Below are 22,412 nucleotides of genomic sequence, written 5' to 3'. Positions count from 1 at the left end.
TTCTGTACCGCTTCATTTGTCCAAAAATTTAGTAGTTTTTACAACCAGAAATCTCATCTCAATTATAATCTTTTAATTCAATAAGTCTCTTTCTTTATATCTTTACTTTCTGGAAGAACCGAGCAGAATATCAATACAATGGTGAACACCAAAGCCCAATCGAAGAAGCCGCAAAAAACGCGGAATAGACTTCAAAATATTTAATGACAATACTGTTTCTTCTTCCCATTAGTATCTGTAAACATCCCAAAATAGAACTTTCCGGCTATTTCACAGGTCAGTAACCATAGAACTAAACAAAACTTCATCAATACAAAATAAATGTCTCTCAACTAATCTTATGACGGCAGAAAAACTAAACCCATTCCTCAAAAATTTGTAAACAAATCAATTCAAATAATAAAACAATACGAGACAAAAGTTAGTTTATTAGTTCAGAGACATAAACGAGCATGTTGATAAATAAAAAAGGATGACCTCTTGCCGGAGACAGGTCTTCGTGAACCAGAATTAGCCGCTGAATTTCCGTTAAGCCTCTCCTTAATCGACCTACTAGCCTGGCCGCCTGGGCCTCCGCCTCCTGAGAGAAGTTAGCTTGTGGTGGTCTGGTGGAGAAGAGAAGACGAAGAAGAAAACGGTGAAAAAATGATTTATGGAGAAAGGCGATTCGTTTTCTTGTGCCATATTTTATTTTTTTTATTTTTTTTATCCTTAACAGATGAGCCCCCCTACAATTTGAGGCCCAAGGCAGTGGCCTCAGTTGCCTTGGGCCAGGGCCGGGTCTGACCACAAGGGACACTTACGAGATAAAATCCAAGATGCCTCCAGCAATGAATCACACTCAATGTCAATATTATATATACTTCTAACTCACAGTATATCTTTAAACCTTGTTTCATTATTAGGAGCTTCGCCAGTGAAAATATCTAATATACTAAACCTAAATATTGGACACTAATTTGTACAAGTTCAGGAAACTTTCAAGGCTGACAAGCTATATTTAGAAATTTCAGGGACCTCATTTTGTAGGATTTTGAAACCTCAATGACTAATCTAATCATTCCAAAAAATTCTGGCGCATAATTGTACAATTCAAAAATTGAAGGGATAATTCATATGATGAGATGTGGATAAAGTCTTGTTTGGCATCATTAACTATTTCAAGAGCATTCAATTAAAATAGGACCTAACTTCCACGAGGATGTGGAAGATCTAGTGCCTAGTTTTTAGGGGGTTCCAAAAATAATTAGAGACGAACATATTCGTAAGTGTATCTTCCAAAATGAACCAAGACACCCAACGATTAAGGGAACAAATTCAGAGAAACATGGAATTTGAGAATTTTACAATAAATGTCAAAATGAATTCACCATCAGTACACGTTCAAGTATCGACGTAAAGCAATCGAGAAGCAGCATGGGTGGACCCACGTGGTGTCATGTGGTCTGGGGTCAAATGACCCCACGGTTCTTTTTTTTTTTTGTTTTTTTTGGTTTTTAAAATTTGTAGTCGTTTACTTCATGGCTTATTTTGACGCGCTCATTACAGAATGTCAGACAAAGTCAAAATATTACATTATTAATACCATTTCGAAGCGCACAGATCATAGTTTTCACTTATTGATGGCTCGTGAAACGACCATCAACAACAAAAGTTACGACGCATCAAAATAAGTCATTCCAAAGTAGTATTTTGAAAATTTTGGTAATATGCTAACTTTAAAAATTCGTCAACAATCATACTCTATCTTGATTCACAAATCGCCTACATCACTTAGAATATCATTTCGAGAACTACATCATATTCATATGGAATGGTCCAAACGGATATCGAAAATGATTAAACGTGCGTCAAACATTCGTCTCTAAAAAAGATATCCGACTTGTCTTTCCTTTAAATTTTTTAATTATTTCATTAATGTTTATTATTTTTGCACAACAAATTTCTCAATATAATTTACATCATTTTATTAGTAAATTTTACATGGAGTATGACGTAAAAAATTTAGGATCGTTATAGATTAAATATAATTTAAATTACTATCGAGTCAAATTTGAATTTCATTTATTTCCAATTTGAATTTTATTTCAATTCATTTACTTCATACATTTAACTTGATTTACTCCGTCGACTCAGCATTTGTCAACGAGGTGATACACAGAACTATACAAGTAGCAAAATCTATTTGACAATATTGATAATGTTATAATTATATGACGTTTTCAAAGTATCAAGACGCTTAGACTACAATTGTAGTAGTATATTGACTTATTTTTATTATTATGCTATCTAAAAAAATTGCATTTAATTTATGATCCCACGGTACAAAAGGTCTGGGTCACCCTTGAGAATAAGTAGCAGTATACTAGATTATTAGTTCTTCCAGACATGATGTGAGTTCGGGGCAGGTGCATCACCTTTTTATCCAAGATATGACTATTATCATACAATGATTCAGTATGTTGAGATAGTAACTCTACAAGATCACCATCGAGTAGCGATTTCAAACTCGATGATGATTATACTAAATTGCTTATTGCACGCTAATAAGTAGGATTGTATGTATTTATTTGTTCATAAAATTTACGTTTATTTGTTCATCATCTTTACGTCGTACTTCATGTCTACAAAGTGATAAATTTTGTTTTTCATTTTTAAAATATACAAATTTTTTAGGCTTGACTTAGGGCAACTCCGATGCTAAATTGCACCATTTTTTGGTACAAAATTGCTCCAATGTAACACAAAACTTTGCACCATTTTGGTTCAAAATGGTGCAAAGTGAATAGTGTTGCATTATATTTGGTGCAACACTATTTATTACACCATTTTTGCCCCAAATGGTGCAATGTTCGTTTTGCCTTTATTTTTCCTTTTTCAAAGATAATGATTAAGGTTATTTATGTCATTTTCGTTCTATAATGATGAAGATGATAATAATAATAATTAATTAATTACACTATTAATCATATTATTAAAGTTTATTATTTTTAATAATATAATCAATAATAATTAACGTAATTGTTAATTTAACGTAAAGTTTATAATTTTTGTAAATTTAGTGTAATTGTTTATCATAAATTAATAATATAATCAATTACTTTTGTTAATTTAACATAATATATAAAACACGTGAATAATTTAGTAATTCATATATTTGTTAATTTAACGAAGTTATGATTTAGTAATTTATATAATTATAAATAAATAAATAATTTTTTTAAAATAAATACATTGACAAAAATCTAAAGAATGAATAAAATAATAAAGCATTGTTCATTTGGTGTAATTTTTGATGTAATGATTGGAGAAGAATTTTGATTTGGTGCAAAATAGTGCAAATTTTTGTACAGTGCTGGAGATAGCCTTAGCCCCTATGTACTTTTTTACTTTCATTATTAATAAAATAGATCACCTAGCGTGATTGAAATATATTTTTAAAAAAAGGTGCAAAACATAAAATATTAATCATCTTCATCATTTTCGTTCTATAATGATGAAGGTGATAATAATAATAATAATAATTAATTAATTACACTGTTAATCATATTATTAAAGTTTATTATTTTTAATAATATAATCAATAATAATTAACGTAATTGTTAATTTAACGTAAAGTTTATAATTTTTGTAAATTTAGTGTAATTGTTTATCATAAATTAATAATATAATCAATTACTTTTGTTAATTCAACATAATATACAAAACACGTGAATAATTTAGTAATTAATATATTTGTTAATTTAACGAAGTTATGATTTAGTAATTTATATAATTATAAATAAATAAATATTTTTTTTAAATAAATACATTGACAAAAATCTAAAGAATGAATAAAATAATAAAGCACTGTTCATTTGGTGTAATTTTTGGTATAATGATTGGAGAAGAATTTTGATTTGGTGCAAAATAGTGCAAATTTTTGTACAGTGCTGGAGATAGCCTTAGCCCCTATGTACTTTTTTACTTTCATTATTAATAAAATAGATCACCTAGCGTGATTGAAATATATTTTTAAAAAAAGGTGCAAAACATAAAATATTACGTTTGATTCCCATTTTTTCCAAAATGCACTTCTCTCTCTCTCTCTCTCTCTCTCTCTCTCTCTCTCTCTCTTTAATCATACATTTTTCATTAAAATAATATTACATGTAAATAAAAAATTCATTATTTTTTAACAACACATTTTACATCAATCTACTATTATATAATGCATTTTTTTCATAAAATTGGGGTTCAAACTCCCACTAACAATGCTTTTATGTCCTACTTCTTCCCTTTAAAGAGATTTCAATTTATGGCCTCAGATTTTTTAAGGGAGGAAATACCTCTAGATGATCATTGCAAATTGTCATTTTCGCTAAATGGCCACTTTTCCATTAATATTGTGAAAATTGACCACTTTAATTGGGTATTTATTTGAATATGATTTTTCGATAAGTGGTTATATGTTAAGTATTTTTTTCAAGAGTATAAAAAGTAGAGAAAAGTTAAGAAAATGTGAAAGATGATTTTTCAAAACAATATCCAATTATTATTTTTCTCTCTTCTTCCCTCTTCCTAATTTCTTTTAGAGGAAAAATATACTTTAACCTTCTAATATTGTTGACAATTCAAGTCTTTTATGATAGTTCGTTTATTATTTGTGATAGTTAAAAATGTCTAGCACATTCCCAAACGATTGAGAAAACTTTCCTCTTATGTGAACACATGCATGATGTTAGTCTTTCAAAAAAGTTTGTATTCATGACATTTCTAATTATCTAGTGGTTTCCCAAATTGTCGAGAAAATATTTCTCTTATGCAAACTTTTGCATTATGTCATTGAAGGAGAAAACGCGTTTCTCCAAATTGCAATTTAAGAGAGGATAATCTGGACATTTTTGGCACTAAAGTTAGTGGATGTTACGTGGTAGCTTTTGATTTGTTCCTTTCATGTTACTTGGATCTGTGTTTCTCTTGGCCTTGTGTAGACTGTTCGATTACTTGAACAGTGGAGATCAACCAAGATTATTATCTCTTGGCTTCTAGTGAATTTGGTTGGTAGAAAAAGACTTCTCAGTTACTGCCTTTCGCTCTCTTGTTTCTCTCTCTCTATTTTGGAGACTTTATTCTTCTTTCTTCTTGGTTTTTGGAATCTGGAGATTATTATTCCTTTGTATGATTCTTGTAAATCTCGTGTGTTTCAGTAACCAGTAGACAGGATGTGTAGTCAATCTATTGTATTTGTGTAGTTGTGGTCGGTTTTGTTAGGAAGCAGATTGTAGTGTCTAGATTTGAGATCCGTTTGGATCGATGATTGATCTGGTTGTTCTCTTTAGTTCTATGTACTGTACTCTCTCTGGGAGGTAGAATTGCACTAGTGGATTGGGCTGACTCTGAGCCCCCTAGATTAAGCCATTCGAGCCGAACTGGGTGAACATTTTCTGTGTACCTTTATTTTCTTGTACTTTGTGTTTGTGTTGCTTGTGTTGTTCTTGATTTTGGGTTAAAATACCCTACAAATCTGGTATCAGAGCTATTAAAGGCTTGAGGTAAGACATATTTGAATTTAGTTTAATTTCTAGTCGTTTTAACGTGTTTACTTCACTTGTGCAGTAACAAGAAAGTGAAATAAATCGATTCTTGGAAGCTAGGGTTTGGATTTACATTTGCAGAAATCGGATCTGCATTTGTTAAATACTGTAATACACAATATTTGGTGAGATCTTTTACAATTAAACTACAGTAGTCAATTTGCATGATATAAATGATATATGTGAATTCAGTGATGCTATTGTCATTTGATTATTCAAAGAAATTGGATATAGTGTTTAATTGTGATAGAAGCACGTTTTAGGAAATTTCATTTTTTTGTAATCTGATTGATTGATACCAACATTTTGGAAATCTGAAATTGATCATTTCGTGTTACTGTGTTTCAGTCAGTGCATGTTATATAACTGTATGTTTGTCATTTCGGGCCAGCTTAATTGTCAATTATCTGCAAACTTATTTTTTCAAAACTTGTCTGTAACTTAAGTGATTTCTTGAATTATATCACTTATGTCTTCGAGTAATAACCCTTTTACAGAACCCACAATGGGTTCGAAGGTCGAATTGAGTCAATTCGATGGAAACGGTAACTACTCTATATGGAAACAAAAACTGAGAACCATTTTGGTCCAACAGAGGGTTGCAAAAGCCCTTGACGATCCCGAAAAGTTTCTTGATGAATTGAAAGCTAAGCTTGTTGAAATTGAAGATATGAATGAAATAGCATATAGTTCAATCATTCTACATTTGTCTGATAACATAGCGAGACAAGTTGAAGAACATAAAACTGCTCGACCCATGTGGAAAGCACTAGATGCTTTGTTCTTAACTAAAACAACACCTAATAAGATCTACCTGTTGGAGAAACAGTTTAGCTTCAAAAATGGATTCTGGAAAAGACTTAGAATCAAATCTTAGTGACTTTAGCATTTTGTCAAGAGTCTTTCCCATAACGATAAGAAATTCGAGGATGAAGATCTGGCTATGATTCTTCTAAATTCACTACCTGAATCTTATAAAAATATCTGAAATGCTATAAAATATTCAAGAGATGTTTTAACATAAATGATTGTAACAAATGCCCTAAGATCTAGGGAGTTGGAGGTTAAGAAGGAATCAAGAACTAATTCCAAGGAGAAGAACCTGTTTGTGAGAGGGAGAACTGAAAAAAGAGAAAATCATTCATTGAATAGGTGGTTCAAATCAAAATCCAAAGCTAGGTCCAACTCAAAAGATAAAAGCAACAAAAAATGCTATCACTATGGAAAACTTGGACACTTCAAAAGGGATTGCTTTGAATTAAAGAAGAAGCTAAAAGAACCTAATTACAGTTAATGTTGTTGTAAGTCTAGAACTAGACTGCCTTCTTGTTATGACCGTGTCTAACGATGAAACAGACACTGTCTGGATACTTGACTGTGGATGTACCTTTCATATGTATCCAAATAAAACTTGGTTTCATAACTACAAGGAGATAGAACCTAGGAAAGTATATATGGGTGATAATAATTCACAAAATGTTCTTGGAATTGGTGACATTACAATCAAAATGTACGATGGTATTGTTAGACAGATTAAAAATGTAAGACATGTCCCAAATCTAAAAGGAAATCTCATTTCACTAGGAATTCTCAAAGATGAGGGACATACTTTTCAATCTGAAAATAATACTTTGAAGATTCTCAAAGGATCTCTTGTAGTTATGAAGGGACCAAAAAAAAAATTGTTTGTATTACTTGATGGGAGAGACTATCAATTCCCAGGATTCGAAATCCTTAACCATAACTGAAAGTAAATCTGAATTGTGGCATTGTAGGATGGGACATATTAGTAATAAGGGCTTAAAATATCTAAATGATCAAAAATTCCTTGGAAAAGATAAAATAGAGCCCCTTAACTTTTGTGAGACGTGTGTACTTGGAAAGTCTCATAGAGTCAGCTTTGAGACGGGGTCACACACTACAAATAGACCATTCGACTATGTCCACTCAGATTTGTGGGGTCCAGAAAGCCACTCAACTTTTGGTGGAAACAAATATTTTCTTTTTATAATTGATGACCATTCTAGAAAGGTCTAGACATACCCCTTAAAAGCAAAATCTAAAACATTTCAAAAATTCAGAATGTGGTTAACGATGGTTGAAAATCAATTGGGCAGAAAATTGAAAACCTTAAGGGTAGATAATGGGTTGGAATTCTGTAATGTATAATTTGATAACTTTTGTAAACAAAAGGGAATAATTAGACATAGAACTGTTAAGCATACACCCCAACAGAATGGGGTAGCTGAAAGAATGAATAGAACTCTTATGAATAAAGTTGGATGTATGCTTATAAGTTCTGATTTAGCAAAAGGTTTCTAGGCAGAAGCTTTATGCACTGCAGCCTATTTTATAAACAGGTCACCCTGCAGTTCTATAGAGTTTAAAACCCCTCAGGAACTATGGACTGGAAAGCCACCTAATCTGTCAAACATCAGGGTCTTCGGATGTGCTGCATATGCACATTAAGTTGAAGGGAAATTAGACCCCAGGACTACCAAATGTGTTATGTTGGGATACCCTGAAAGGGTACAGGTTATGGGTACTAGGTGAGAAAGGCATTAAATCATTAACAGTAGAAATGTAGTATTTAATGAATCTGAAATGCCATGCTTGAAGAATAAAAGGGATAAAAAAGATGTAATTGAAAATATTACTTTACAAAATGAGGTGAAGTTGGCAAGATTGAGTCATAATTCTACTGAAATAACTGAACTTGGACATGTACAACCTAATGAAGGGGCAGATAATATAGATGAAGGTGAAGTTACAACATCTCAAATTGAAACTGAAATTGTGACACAAGATAATCCTGTAAATGAAACCAGTACCCAAGATTATCAATTAGCGAGAGATAGGGAAAGGAGACAGATTAAGCCTAATCCCAGATATGAAACTAACAATCTAATTGACTTTGCCCTCATCATTAGTGAAAACTTAGAACATGCTGAACCTATATCTTATGAAGAAGCTATTAATAGTTCTAAGTCTCAGAATTGGAAAGAGGCTATGAGAGAAGAAATGAAATCCCTAATTGGCAATAAAACATGGAAACTTATTAAGAAACCAAAGAATCAGACAGTGGTACAATGCAAGTGGATTTATAAACTCAAAGAAAGTATTTTCCCCACTAACCCTTTGAGATATAAGGCAAGGCTAGTGGCCAAGGGGTTCACCCAAAGGAAAGGAATTGATTTCAATGAAATTTTTTCACCTGTAATCAAATATAAAATTGTAAGGCTAATGTTTGCTCTAGTTGTTCAGTTTAATTGGGAACTTGAACAATTAGATGTCAAAATTGCATTTTTGCATGGGGAGTTGGATGAGGACAATTATATGTGTCAATCTCAAGGTTTCGAGGAAAAGGGAAAATCTGACTATGTTTGTAAAATGGAAAAATCTCTGTATGGGCTCAAACAAAGTCCGAGACAATGGTATGTCCAGTTTGACACATATGTTGTGAAAATTAGTTTTAGGAGAAGTGAGTATGATCATTGCTTATATTACTACAACTCTAAACCTGGCAGTGATATCTACTCTAGTATGTAGATGATATGCTGCTGGCCAGTTCAAGAAAGATCGAAATAATAAGATGAAGAACCTCGTAAAATCAGAATTTGAAATGAAAGACTTAGGGAATGCCAAGAAAATACTTGGAATGGTCTCCAGTTTGACACATATGTTGTGAAAATTAGTTTTAGGAGAAATGAGTATGATCATTGCTTATATTACTACAACTCTAAACCTGGCAGCGATATCTACTCTAATATGTAGATGATATGCTGCTGGCCAGTTCAAGCAAGATCGAAATAATAAGATGAAGAACCTCCTAAAATCAGAATTTGAAATGAAAGACTTAGGGAATGCCCAGAAAATACTTGGAATGGTCATGACTAGAAATAGACAGAAAGACGGGTTAACAATAACTTAAGAATCTTACCTGCATAAAGTGATATCAAAATTTGGCATGAAAGAGGCAAAGTCTGTTAATGTTTCACTTGCCGCTCACATGAATCTCTCCTCAGCCCAATGCCCTAAAACTGAATTTGAAGTTAAAGACATGGGAAATATTCCTTACTCTAATACAATGGGAGCAGTAATGTTTTCCATGATCACAACCAGACCTGATCTAGCATATTCAATCAATTTTTTAAGCAGGTTTATGGCCAACCCTGGGAAACCATATTGGGATGGTTTAAAATGGCTATTACAATATATAACTGGGACACTAAAGGTAGGTTTAGTGTTCAAAAAGGGATCAGAACCATTAACCCTTAAGGGGTACGTGAATTCTGGTTTTACAGGAGATAAGGATCAAAGAAAATCTACCACTGCTTATTTCTTTACACTTGGTGATAATTGTATCACCTGGAAGTCTCAACTTCAATCCATTGTCACTTTATCTAATACTGAAGTTGAGTATGTGGCAATTACTGAATGAGTTAAAGAATGTATATGGCTCAAAGGAATTTTAAGTGAATTGAATTTTTTGTTTACTTCACCTGTTATACTTACTGTTAGTAAAGTGTCTTTTTGTTAAGCAAGAACCCTGTCTATCATGAAAGGTCTAAGCACATTGAGGTGAAGTACCATTTTATAAGAGAATAACTCTCTTCAGGTGAAATGGTTATTAGGAAAATTCATACCGACATTAATCCATTTGATACAGGCACTAAAATTCTGCATGTATGTAAATTCAGAATTTGTCTGTCAATTCTTAATATTGATACTGGGTAATTTTCTTTTCAGGTACCTTGGGCAATGATGTTGGTTAGTCTTTCCACAAATGTACAATTCAGCAACTGAGAGAGCTAGTGCAATTTTGAGAACCAAGGTGAAGATTGAAGGAGAAAACTTGTTTCTCCAAATTGCAACTTAAGAGAGGGTGATTTGGACATTTTTGGCACTTAAAGTTAGTGGATGTTACGTGGCGGCTTCTGATTCGTCCCTTTCATGTTACTTGGATCTCTGTTTCTTTTGGCGTTGTGTAGACCGTTCGATTACTTGAATGGTGGAGATCAACCAAGATTATTATCTCTTGGCTTCTAGTGAATTCAGTTGGTAGAAAGAGACTTCTCAGTTACTGCCTTTCGCTCTCTCGTTTTTCTCTCTCTATTTTGGAGACTTTCTTTTTCTTCTTTCTTGATTTTTCGAATCTAGAGATTATTACTCCTTTGTATGATTCTTGTAAATCTCATGTGCTATGGTAACCAGTAGGCAGGTTGCGTAATTGATCTGTTGTATTTGTGTAATTGTGACCGATTTGTGAGGAAGCAGGTTGTAGTGTCCAGATTTGAGATTCTTTTGGATCGATGATTGATGTGGTTGTTCTCTTTGGTTCTATGTACTATACTCTCTCTGAGAGTTAGAATTGCACTAGTGGATTGGGTTGACTCTAAGCTTCCCAGATTAAGCTATTTGGCCTGAACTGGGTGAACATTTTCTGTGTTCCTCTATTTTCTTGTACTTTGTGTTAGTGTTGCTTGTGTTGTTCTTGATTTTAGGTAAAAATACCCTACAGTCATGTCTTTCAAGATAATTCTTTTATTTGCAACCGTTGCAATTGTTTAACAGACTCCCAATCTATCGAGAAACAAGAAGACCTTTGTCTTATGTAAACTTTTGCATCATGTTATCGCATTTTCTTTTCTTAATAAATTTTGAATCGGCTACTTAGGCCTGAGCAAAAACACCGAAAAACTGACCAAACCAATCAATTCGTACCGACTTGGGTCAGTTTGACATTGGTAATTGGTTTGATTTATTTTTTTAAAAACAAAATCATGGTGGATCAATTCAATCTTGATTTGAAGTTTCAAACCGTTGGTTAACCGAACTAACTAAACCCACTTACATTTTCACATTTTTTAATTTAAGAAAAATAAAAATAAAAAGATAAATCTCAATCTCATAACTATATCTTGATTCCCTCCAATCTATAACATTGCTAGTAAATAATAGCACCGAGAATTTTCTTTCACATGCTTATTATGTTATATTTAGTATTTTTTTTCCATTCAAGTAGTCAGATTACATAATACATAAAAAAAACAATTTTTTTAAGTTTTTTGTTGACCCATCTTTATTAATATAATTTTATTTGTTAGTCAATAGTTCTTGTGATATAAAATTATTTGGTTATTTTAGTTCTTGTAATCTAAGTATACCTAAAATTCTAACAATTTCTTTTAAAAAATTTAATTTGGACTAAAAGTCCAAACAACACTCAGGCCTCCGGCTAATATTAAATTTCTCTTACAATTTTACTATAACCGTCAACTTGATTGCAACTCTAGGTAGTGGTGAATACAATTCAATTTGAATGATTTGTGACAAAATTTCAAATCAAACCACTTAAAGCAGTTTAAAATTTTTTCAAACCAAACCAACGTTTTCTAAACCAAATCACTTTTTTCGATTTGGTTTGATTTAAAATCACAATTTAACAAAGAAAAAAAAAGATATATCAAATAAGTTAAATCATGAATAGTAATAAAATAATTACACATTAAAATATAAATAGTGTCATTAAAAATATTACATACCAAAGTTTTATTATTCTAATTATTTTAATATAACAATATGATAGAAACATTTTAATCTTTTAGCCGATACGAATTGCCACAGCATCTACAATGGTAACACAAAATTCATTCTCTTTATAAAAATAAGAATATAATATATGAATTCATTAATAATAATTAAATGATATAAAAAATAGAATAGAAATATCAAATATGGTAATGCATTCTACAAGTTTTTGTGAATCATCAAAAGTTTCTACCTTATGCAAATATTGATGAATTACTATAGATTCTTTGTCACTATATAACAAGATTTTAGGGCAAATTGCCTCCTCAACCATGTTTTCATTCAACAAATTCCTTAAAGAATCAATAATTCAACCACTGCTAGGGAATGCAAATTCAAAAACAATTGTTGATATTTGAATAGTTAACATATCTTTAGCAATTTAGGAGACAATCCTTAATTTTCACCAAAGTAATATGTCAAAATGCTCATTGGCCAAATCTTTAAAATAACAATTTGAGTAATCCACTAAATCATTCTAATAATTAACTGCAAAATAAATAAATAAATAAAGTAAAAATGTAAATAATTAATTGAGTGACCCAACTAGAAAGTTAAGTCTCAAATAAATTAAAATTGCTATTCGCTAAAAATTTAAGGGCCCCCAACACAAATTAGAATAAAACAACATAACTATCAACAAAATATAGCAAATAATTACCAAAAAAAAAAAAAAAGGATAAACTAACTTAAAGCCAACATTTGAGAAAATTATTAGTAGAAAGAAAAGAAATATGTAGTTTGAATTAAAATCTAGATTTAATTGTCTATTCAATTGTAATAATGTTGTTGATAAATATGGTTCAGCCGTAATTGTTCAACACTTCACCCATTTAAGGGTTTTACATTCACAGTTGTCATGATTGATGAGTATCTGAGTATGATCTAATTAATTAATTGAGATGGATAATTATCTACTTAGATATTGAATTAAACTTATTTGTGTCTAATATGGATACATCATTTTCACCGGGATGTTTTACATGTAATTGGGTTGAATACAATTTAAATCAATTTATTTTTAATTTTTTTAAATGGTTTGGCGGCTTGAAACAATTTGTAAAGATTGAAACCTAACCAAATCACTTCGAAACAGTTTGGTTCGATTCGAAACCCAAACGTTGATGGATTTATGTGAATCCAAACCAACAGCTCCAAAAAAGCAATTTCAATTCGATTTTACGATTTGACAATTTTGTTGTTCAGCATATGCATGGTTATTCGAGACAATCGTGGAATATATAGTGACTAGTTTCTTAGGGGTTTCAAAAACAATTAGTTGAGACAAATATATCTTCCAAAGTGTATCTTCCTTGGTAAAGATTTTAATCTAGATTTTTATCAAATTCAAAGTTCATAATTAATTTTAACCATATATTTTATGAGATTCACAATTTTACAACCACACAATTCATCAATTTTCCTTAAAATCTGCTAAAAAACTGATTTTAATCCCTATCAACAAAGGTTAATTAAGAGAACAAATTCAGAGTGATTTGGATAACATGAATTTTGGAAATTGCATAGTAAATGTCGAAACGAACCCACCTTCAGTATCGAGCCGTTCAAGCATCAAGGTAGAGTGATCTAGCACGAATAGGAGCATATTGCTTAACCTTTTATCAAAGATAGGATCATGATGATATAGGTGATTCAGTGAGTTGAGATAAATAATTTTGTAAGATCATTCGAACTTGATGATAATTCTATTGAATACCTCATGACGCGCTAATGAGTAGGACTGATAATGACCATATTTAGTTGTTCATCATCTTGTTTATTTTTTATTTTTAAAATATACAATTTTTTTAGGTTTGACCTAGCCCTCTGTATATTTTTCTTTCGTTGTTGATAAAACAAGTGCGATCAATTTTATATTAAAAAGTTGTAAAATTTAAAATATTAATAATGCTTTTATGTAGTACTATTCTCTTTAAAGAGAATTTAATTTATGGCCCTTAGAAATGCAACTAAATAATCCTCGCAAATTGTCATTTTCACTAACCACTTTAATTGAACGTTTGTTTGATTTTGATTTTTTGAGATGTGGTTATTGAAAAAGTATTTTTTTTTTTTAAATGTATCATTAAGAAGTAGAGAGAAATTATGAAAAAACGTGAAAAATGATTTTTTTCTGAAAGAGCCTCTCTCTCTTCCTCCCTCTTCCAAATTATGAAAAAACGTGAAAAATGATTTTTTTCTGAAAGAGCCTCTCTCTCTTCCTCCCTCTTCCAAATTTTTTCTTTTAGATAAAAAAAATATAACCAACTTTCTAATTGTAGACAGTCCAATTCCCCAGACTATCAACCAAATTTTCGCCTTATGTGAATGTGTGCACAATGTCAAGTCTTTTAAGACACTTTATTTATTAACGATAGTTTAAACTATCCAGAGTATTCCAAAATTGTCAAGAAAATCTTCATCTTATATGAACGCATGCATGATGTCAAGTCATTGAAGTTTGTTTATTCACGACTATTTTAACCGTCGAGTGCACTTCCAAATTGTCAAGAAAACCTTTGTCTTATGCAAACTTTTGTATCATATTACGTCCTTCATAATATTTTTTATTAGTAATAGTTACAACTGTCCCGATAATCTTCAATCTGTCGAGATAATTTTTATCTTAAAAAAAAAAGGTTAAAATTGACATTTAACATATAAACGTGATTACTTTGCTAATTTTCCCAAAAAATGGTCATTTTTTTTCTTTCACCTAAAAATGGGCCTGAAACACAAAAGCCTCATTTTAACCTAAGTATTTTCCAATCTTTAACAATATAACCTTTACCCTCTAGAATGAACAAGTGAACATTATATTAAGCTTTCTTGTAGTAACAAAAGTAACCAATGCAAACTTGCACATTGACAAGTAATACTATTATACTCGTATTCGAAATCAATAAGCTTTATATTATAAAGATTTTAAATTCCATCTTAAACGATTAATCTTGTTAAAAAGAGTATCGATAAAAAAAATAAAAAATGCATACATATTCAATGTGAGATTTATCCCCTAACATATAATATAAGAGCGATAAGGCCTCTAAATCCTACACAAACCAGGAATGTGCAGAGAGATGCTCTGAATGAACTATTCTAATGTGACGTTGCATTTTGGTGCAAGAATGTTTGACAAGATTTTAATTAGACATCATGGAAAAGCATAGGTTTTACACAAAATATGCATCTTATCGCTCCATATCAATCATCTTGCATTAATATTATATATTCGCGCTCAAGATGGGTGATACTCCTATGTATACATCCATATCGTCGTATATCCATGTTCAAATGATGCATGCTTGTATATATGTTCAATCAATATGATTTTATTTTATTTTATGGATTAAAAATTAACTCCATTTTTCCGTTCTTGTTAACCTCTTCTTCGCATTATACAGTTAGCTAATTAGTCTCTTTCCAACCAATAACATAAATTTCTGATATATTTGGTCCCCTCTACGTACTGAACATTGACAATGAGTCTCATCTGGAAGGCCAAGTTCGTGCCTTCCTAACAAGCCATGCAGCCAGTCATTCTTTGCCATGTAAGGTTGATAGAAAATTTGTACTGCAGTTAGGGCACCCAAATCAAAGAAAAACGTGGTGGGTTTAGTTGACTCCGCGTGGCTTTAAATGGTTGCTGATTTGAATTATCCTTAAATATTATGCTATTTGTACAAAGTGTATTTATAAATTTGGTTGACAAAATAAGTATTGACAAAATTCAGATCATTGATTTCCAATTATTTAAAAGTCTCTTTTGAAATAATTGGTGTAGATATTACTTTGTCAACTAACTTTGTACAAATAGCATATCTCTTATCCTCACCCGCGTCTTTCCATATACAGTTCGAAGAAAAAGTGATTTCTTTGTCTCGAGTCTATTCTACGTCTCATGTAAACCATATGGTAATAATTTGAAGCAGTCAAATATGGGAAAACGAGGTAGTAGAAGCCTTGCCAGCTAGTGTCTTCTAAGAGAAGGAAGGGACTTTTAAGCATAGAAGCTGGCACCTTGAAACTATTGAGATGTTGCCTTCCAAAAGCATGTTACTGGTTGATATAACTTTCCTCATTACTAGGTTCTCCAAGCAAGTAATTAGGGTAATGGAGGTGACAAGGACAATGCTCATTTCCTTCAATTTACAAGTCCGAGTTGTTAAGACTTGAGGGTAACATATTACATCGATTGAAAATGAAAAAAATAGATAACATATAAGAGTTTGAGATATTCCTCTTAACAAATTTGACATTTCAAAATGAACTTCAAGTTTTAATGAAACATCAGAGCTCATTAAACTCAAATGAGGAATTTGTCTCGTATAAACATCAATCGTGTATCCAGATTCATGTGTTTAAACAAGTCACCATCTTGTGACAACATGTAAGAATAGAATCACACATAGATTAAAGATCAGACATTTTTCAAATCCTCTTAAACAACAATGTCTTTTAAAATGTAACGTGCTCCAAGTGATAAGAATGTTATCCTGCCAAAAAATATGTATATGAATAACATCAAAAGACTTAATTTATCTTACTACAAGAAGAAAAAGCATCGTTAAGTGCGATACACGATTTTGATATTATTCAGTCGTACATATTATGGTAACAAATACACATCGTGAAGAATTCAGCCTCATTTTTTTAACCTTCCATCTCTCTAATATGAATTGCTTTGACAGTTTAATTTCAATTTATTTTATTCAATATTTATTGCTTATTGATTATAAATTACTAGATTACCAACAATTAGGAAGAAGTGTGAATTAATTCAAAATATGATTAAAAAAAAGTAATTCAAAGTAAAATGATAAAATTAATGGTGCTAATATAACGCATCCATAGTGGTTAGGCATGCGTATGAGTAGTCTAAATCAATATAATGTTAATTTTGCTAATAAATTAATGATAAGGATATATACTAGTATTATTAAACGGCCGTAATAGTCTTGCTGTTGACATAAATTTTTTGACCATCAAGATGTGAGCAATTTACATGTTGATGAGGATGAAATTCATATAAAATGTCAGATTAAGCATGCTTATCTGAGGTTTCCATAGGGATCATCAGACACGCCTATGTTGGGGATAATAGTTTGTTATTATAATTTTGCTAATAAAAAGTTATAATACTAGTATTTTTGTTATACCGTAGTAAAAGGCTCGTCATTGTGCAATTTTTGGTACCAAACATACTTATGAGTAATGTACACTTTGATTCGTAAGATACGAATCCTAAGAAATTTGTAGATAAAAAATATATTTGAATAACTTAATTTATATCCAATAATTACAAGAGCTAGGGATTAACCATAAAGTCCCATGTTGAAACCCTACCATGCACTAGAATGGTATAAACAAGGATAGAAGGTATAAAACAAACATCAAATGGATAATACATCATTAATAGGGTTGGGTAGAGATCAGATAGTTGGGTCCATTAATGACTTACCATTAGCTGTATGGAAAGCTAACTCTGTGATAGGGCTTTCCATTCAAATTCAAGCACTTCTTTTCACATCTTTCTCCATTGTGCATATAAGTAAGCCCACAAATCTTCATTCTGAACACACGAACAGATAAAATACGATTTTTCATAACAAAAAATGGCCAAATTGACATTCTTGGGTCTAAAAGTTTTTCTTCTGTTTGTTATCGTATGTGTTCTGGCATTTCAATTGTCTGTTAGTGCACGACCGGCGACCTTTTCACATGATTTTCAAGTTACCTGGGCGGACTCTCATATCAGGCAACTTGATGGAGGAAGAGCCATTCAACTTATTCTAGATCAAAACTCAGGTACCATTTTTTTTTTTTTTTTTTGGGGTCATATATATATTTTATAAAACTAAATATAGATTCCTACCATGATCAGATGATAAAAAGAAGTATTTGAATCTTAATTAGGATGCGGATTTGCTTCAAAGTATAAGTATTTGTTCGGACGTGTTAGCATGAAAATCAAGCTCGTACCTGGTGATTCTGCAGGAACAGTCACGGCATTTTATGTAAGTCCATCCTTTTCAAATTTAATCATGTTTAGTACTGTCGAGTCTACTATTCCGAACTTGCCATCCTTTTCCCATATATTTCATTTTTGTGAAAATGTTTTTATTAGCAAGTTCTATTATGTCGTAGATGAACTCAGACACAAACTCAATACGAGACGAGTTAGATTTTGAATTCTTGGGTAACCGGACTGGACAGCCATACACAGTACAAACTAATGTCTATGCTCACGGGAAAGGAGATAGGGAACAAAGGATCAACCTTTGGTTTGATCCTTCTGCAGAATTCCATACTTACAGAATCATGTGGAACCATCATCAAGTTGTGTAAGTTCCCGTGCTACCCTTGTCATACTTTACGTCCCTCTCCTCTTCAAATTAAAAAGTTTCATAATGATTTGTGGATGAATTTCATATCAATTTTAGCCCTCCTTGCTGCACCATTTTAATTTTAATACATTTTTCTCTTTTTTCTTTTCAACCACACATTTTTAAATAAAATTAAATAATGTCACATGTAAATCAAAAACTTTTTCTTATTTTTTAATCATACATTCTCCAAAAAATTCACTATTTCAAAATAAATTTCCTTCCAAAATCATGTTAAAATGGAGTCCAAACAATCATACTTAACATTTCTTTATGGGTTTTTTGGTAGGTTCTATGTCGATGAAGTCCCGATTAGGGTTTACAAGAATAATGAAGCCAAAGGCATTCCATACCCAAAGTTCCAGCCCATGGGAGTGTTTTCCACCTTATGGGAAGCTGATGACTGGGCAACAAGGGGTGGCCTTGAGAAGATAGATTGGAGCAAGGCCCCATTCTATGCATACTACAAGGATTTCGACATTGAAGGTTGCCCTGTGCCAGGCCCAAAAAATTGTGCCTCAAATGTTAACAATTGGTGGGAAGGATCTGCATATCAAGCACTGAGCCCAGTCGAGGCCCAGAGATACCATTGGGTTCGTATGAACCACATGATCTACAATTACTGCACTGACAAGTCCAGGTACCCAGTTACCCCACCCGAGTGTGTTGCAGAAATCTAAAACTTCATTCTTAATCCGTACAAATCTATACGTACAGCCTATTTATACACTAGTTTGATGTACATGGAATGAGCCATGCGCATGAAGAGACATGGGGGGAATTGTATAAAATGTTGTTTGGTTCATATATCCACATCCTATGCTTTGAATTTGTGAGTCCATAGAAGCTTCAAAAGTCGCTGTCTTTTTCTTGCTGTATTATTCTGTCTGTATTTGTTTAAGTCAATAATTTTATAAATCGCATGATTGACAAAAGAAAAATCCATTTGTACATCATGATTGACTTCATCCTCGTCGAGATTTGACTAGTGAAAAAACTATATATATATATATATATATTTAAATTGTCCAAACGTGTGCAGCTACGTCCTACGTGGCAAAGTGTAAAATTTAGTGTACACCAAGCATGATTGTTTAAAAAAAAAATGTAACTAAAAGTTTCTCGAGAATGAATTTATGTTAGTTGTACATTTCTGTATGACATTAAGTGATGTGTGAAAAATTATGCCATTGATTTGAATAAGTATTGTTAAAATCAACGGCCCAAGGTGTTGCTGCGTCAAAACTATATACTAATTGATAAAAAGGAAATATTAACTAAATTATTTTACAATTTAATGTAGATGAGATAATTCATAGTAATAGTAACAAATTAATAATGTATGTTTGTTTGACAAAGTTTTTAATAAATGTTTTCGCACAGTTTGATAAAAGTTGATGAATTATAAAATTTAAAAGTTGAAAAAAGTTATGAATCTCATAAAATATATGACTAAAATTGATTATTAATTTTAAACTCAACTTTTTTCACAACTTTTTAAACTTTTCCAAATAAACAATTATACTATTAGTAAATGACATCTTATTCATGTTTAAAATATACAATTAATGAAAACGAAACTTGAAGTATATATCCTTAAATTAGGTGGCAAAAGGAGAGGTTCAAAATATAGATTAAAAAAAATTAATAAGTACAGTAGTTTGTTTATGTTTAGTAATGTGACATGACACATCTATTATTTAGAGAATAATTAATTTTTGAGACCTGCTATGACCTTATTTTTCAATTAATTGATATTTTTTTTTACTACTAGTTAAAGTTGAACGTGCATTACACGTTATTTTAAAATACTTTATAGGTGATGTAAAAGTAATATTTGGTACCAATTTGTTGGAAAATTTGATGAGTTTCGGACGAATAAAAAAAAAATTTAGCGTAGAAATTTAAGAAGAAAATTGTACTCTCAAAACTCAATTTCTATTATTCAATTTTTTCATAATGATGAAATACTATAAATGAGCAATCTTTTCATATTACATTTGATAAATAAAAATTAATTGTTAATAAATAAATTTAAACACCCATTAAAATTTTTAAATACATGAATATGATAAATTTATCTATAATAACTCTAAATTCATGTAATTCAAGATTCATCAAGTGAAAATTCATTGAATCTAGGTTAATGTGAATGTTAATTAATTAAGAATTAATAACATAAATTTCATAAATGAAAATAATTATGTAGTATTTATTACATATCAAAAAACGAAAAGTAAGATATTATTAAAATAATTGAATTGCAGGGGGTTAATATCGTCCAAAAAATAATTCTTTCTTGATGTGATATTTTAATAGATTATAGATTACTTAACATAAACTAATTAACAATACTTAGTACACCTCCTTAGTTCTAAATGGGTCTAGCTCAAGAATGCACGACATACGTAAAGGATAACTAGGAAGATTATACATATAATTAAAGATGAACCCCATGTTGAGAGGATATCATAATGCAACGACAAGCAAGGAAGACTAATGAAGCCAATAAATGCAAGAAGTATCCGACCATATAACATATATGTAGAATTTTAATGTCGCACCAATGTACGTAAGCTCGAGCTTGATAGTGACCAATATCTCCTTGAGATATTTTTAAGCTTTATGGTAGCATAATAAACAAATTCAAAGTGCGTCATGGGGATAAAATATGAAATGACAAGAATCGATGGACATCGGAGCACATTGTTATATTATTCAATAAATCTCAAGAGTGATGGGACATTTTACTTTGGAATTTGATTTAACACGAATATAAACTAGACCAATCCTAGTTAAGTGTCTCATCCATCTCTGAAAAAAAATAAAAAAAAAATTAACTAGTGTTTATTTCGTGATCTCTCCTACCTACCAAAAACAATGCAAAATTTTGACGTTGACAATACTCTAACAAATACTATCAATTAAGAGATTTGTAAAACGTAACAAATATTCGCCCGCCAAGACAAAGCTTTTTTGAGATTATAAACTGGTCGAACTTCGTTTTTAAATTTTTAGTCACACATTATATTTTAGCCCAATTTTTATCCACTACACATTTCATGAGAACCTCCATCTTATTTAAAAAGATTTGTCAAAAAGGGTGGTTATTCTTGACATGAAATAAATTGATTAAGATTTTCGAAATAACGGTCAAGTAATGGGCCCCCAACATTAGTCCCCTCATCAAAATTGGGCTCAAAAGGCCAACACAACACCAAAATAACGGGCTTTTTAGAATGGGCAAATAAGGAGCAGTAAACTAACGAGCCTAGTCCATTGTGGCCCAGATTCATAAAGAAATTACAAAAAACATACTAAAATTACAGACCTATTTGAAAATCAGCATAAAAATTAGCCTAGCAATTAATTAAGCTTATTAACAATTAAAAGTGTATAAATCACCGTAGTATATAAACAACAGCAAAATCCCCAAATCAAAACCCTAACCCGAGACAATCCAAAAATTGGAAAACTCTTACAAAATTCTTCTAATCTAATTCAAATTCTCAGTAAAAATTGACTTCTTCCAAATTATTGTGATAGTATTTTGCTGTTTTTCAGGTAATATACTCGTTTTACTTGGGAAATTTTTGTTGTCGTATAAATGAAAATTCAACTTTAGATTTTGTTCGAGGCATCAAATTGAGTGCGGAACCAAGAATTCAAAATCATAATTCGACTTAGGTTTTCATTTTTTTGTGTGTGTATGTGAAAATTCAACTCAGATGTCACGAAGGTATTAAAACGTCATCGAATTGAATGTCTTGAAGACAAATAACTTTTGGAAACTGCTAGTTTTGATAAAAATGACATGACGCAGTTACAAATTTTTTTTCTTGATTCAAACTTAGAAAAT

At 31.2% G+C, this 22,412-nt stretch overlaps 1 protein-coding gene and 1 long non-coding RNA gene across 2 annotated transcripts; both read left to right on the top strand.

The window, feature by feature from the left end:
- The first annotated feature begins 5,062 nt into the window (after window positions 1-5,062).
- Window positions 5,063-10,993, top strand: LOC111397231. Its single transcript, XR_002703202.1, has 2 exons — window positions 5,063-5,701; window positions 10,326-10,993. It is a non-coding gene; the product is annotated as an uncharacterized LOC111397231 (long non-coding RNA).
- A 6,643-nt stretch (window positions 10,994-17,636) lies between these two features.
- On the top strand, window positions 17,637-19,509 carry LOC111397229 (probable xyloglucan endotransglucosylase/hydrolase protein 7). Its single transcript, XM_023024050.1, has 4 exons — window positions 17,637-17,975; window positions 18,084-18,184; window positions 18,315-18,511; window positions 18,843-19,509. Exons 1-4 carry the CDS (start codon window positions 17,783-17,785, stop codon window positions 19,231-19,233), a joined length of 882 nt encoding a protein of 293 aa, XP_022879818.1. The 5' UTR covers window positions 17,637-17,782; the 3' UTR covers window positions 19,234-19,509.
- The last annotated feature ends 2,903 nt before the right edge of the window (window positions 19,510-22,412 follow it).

The sequence above is a fragment of the Olea europaea genome, chromosome 7, assembly GCF_002742605.1.
Source record: "Olea europaea var. sylvestris chromosome 7, O_europaea_v1, whole genome shotgun sequence".
NCBI lineage: Eukaryota > Viridiplantae > Streptophyta > Magnoliopsida > Lamiales > Oleaceae > Olea > Olea europaea.
This window is presented reverse-complemented; position numbering and strand designations above follow the sequence as displayed.

What these genes read in the sequence shown, in the direction of transcription:
- LOC111397229 (XM_023024050.1), top strand. Translation starts at nt 17,783, where the DNA reads ATGGCCAAATTGACATTCTTGGGTCTAAAAGTTTTTCTTCTGTTTGTT. An exon ending in TATTCTAGATCAAAACTCAG is followed by an intron (nt 17,976 to 18,083) that starts GTACCATTTTTT and finishes AATCTTAATTAG; the next exon opens with GATGCGGATTTGCTTCAAAG. An exon ending in TGGAACCATCATCAAGTTGT is followed by an intron (nt 18,512 to 18,842) that starts GTAAGTTCCCGT and finishes GTTTTTTGGTAG; the next exon opens with GTTCTATGTCGATGAAGTCC.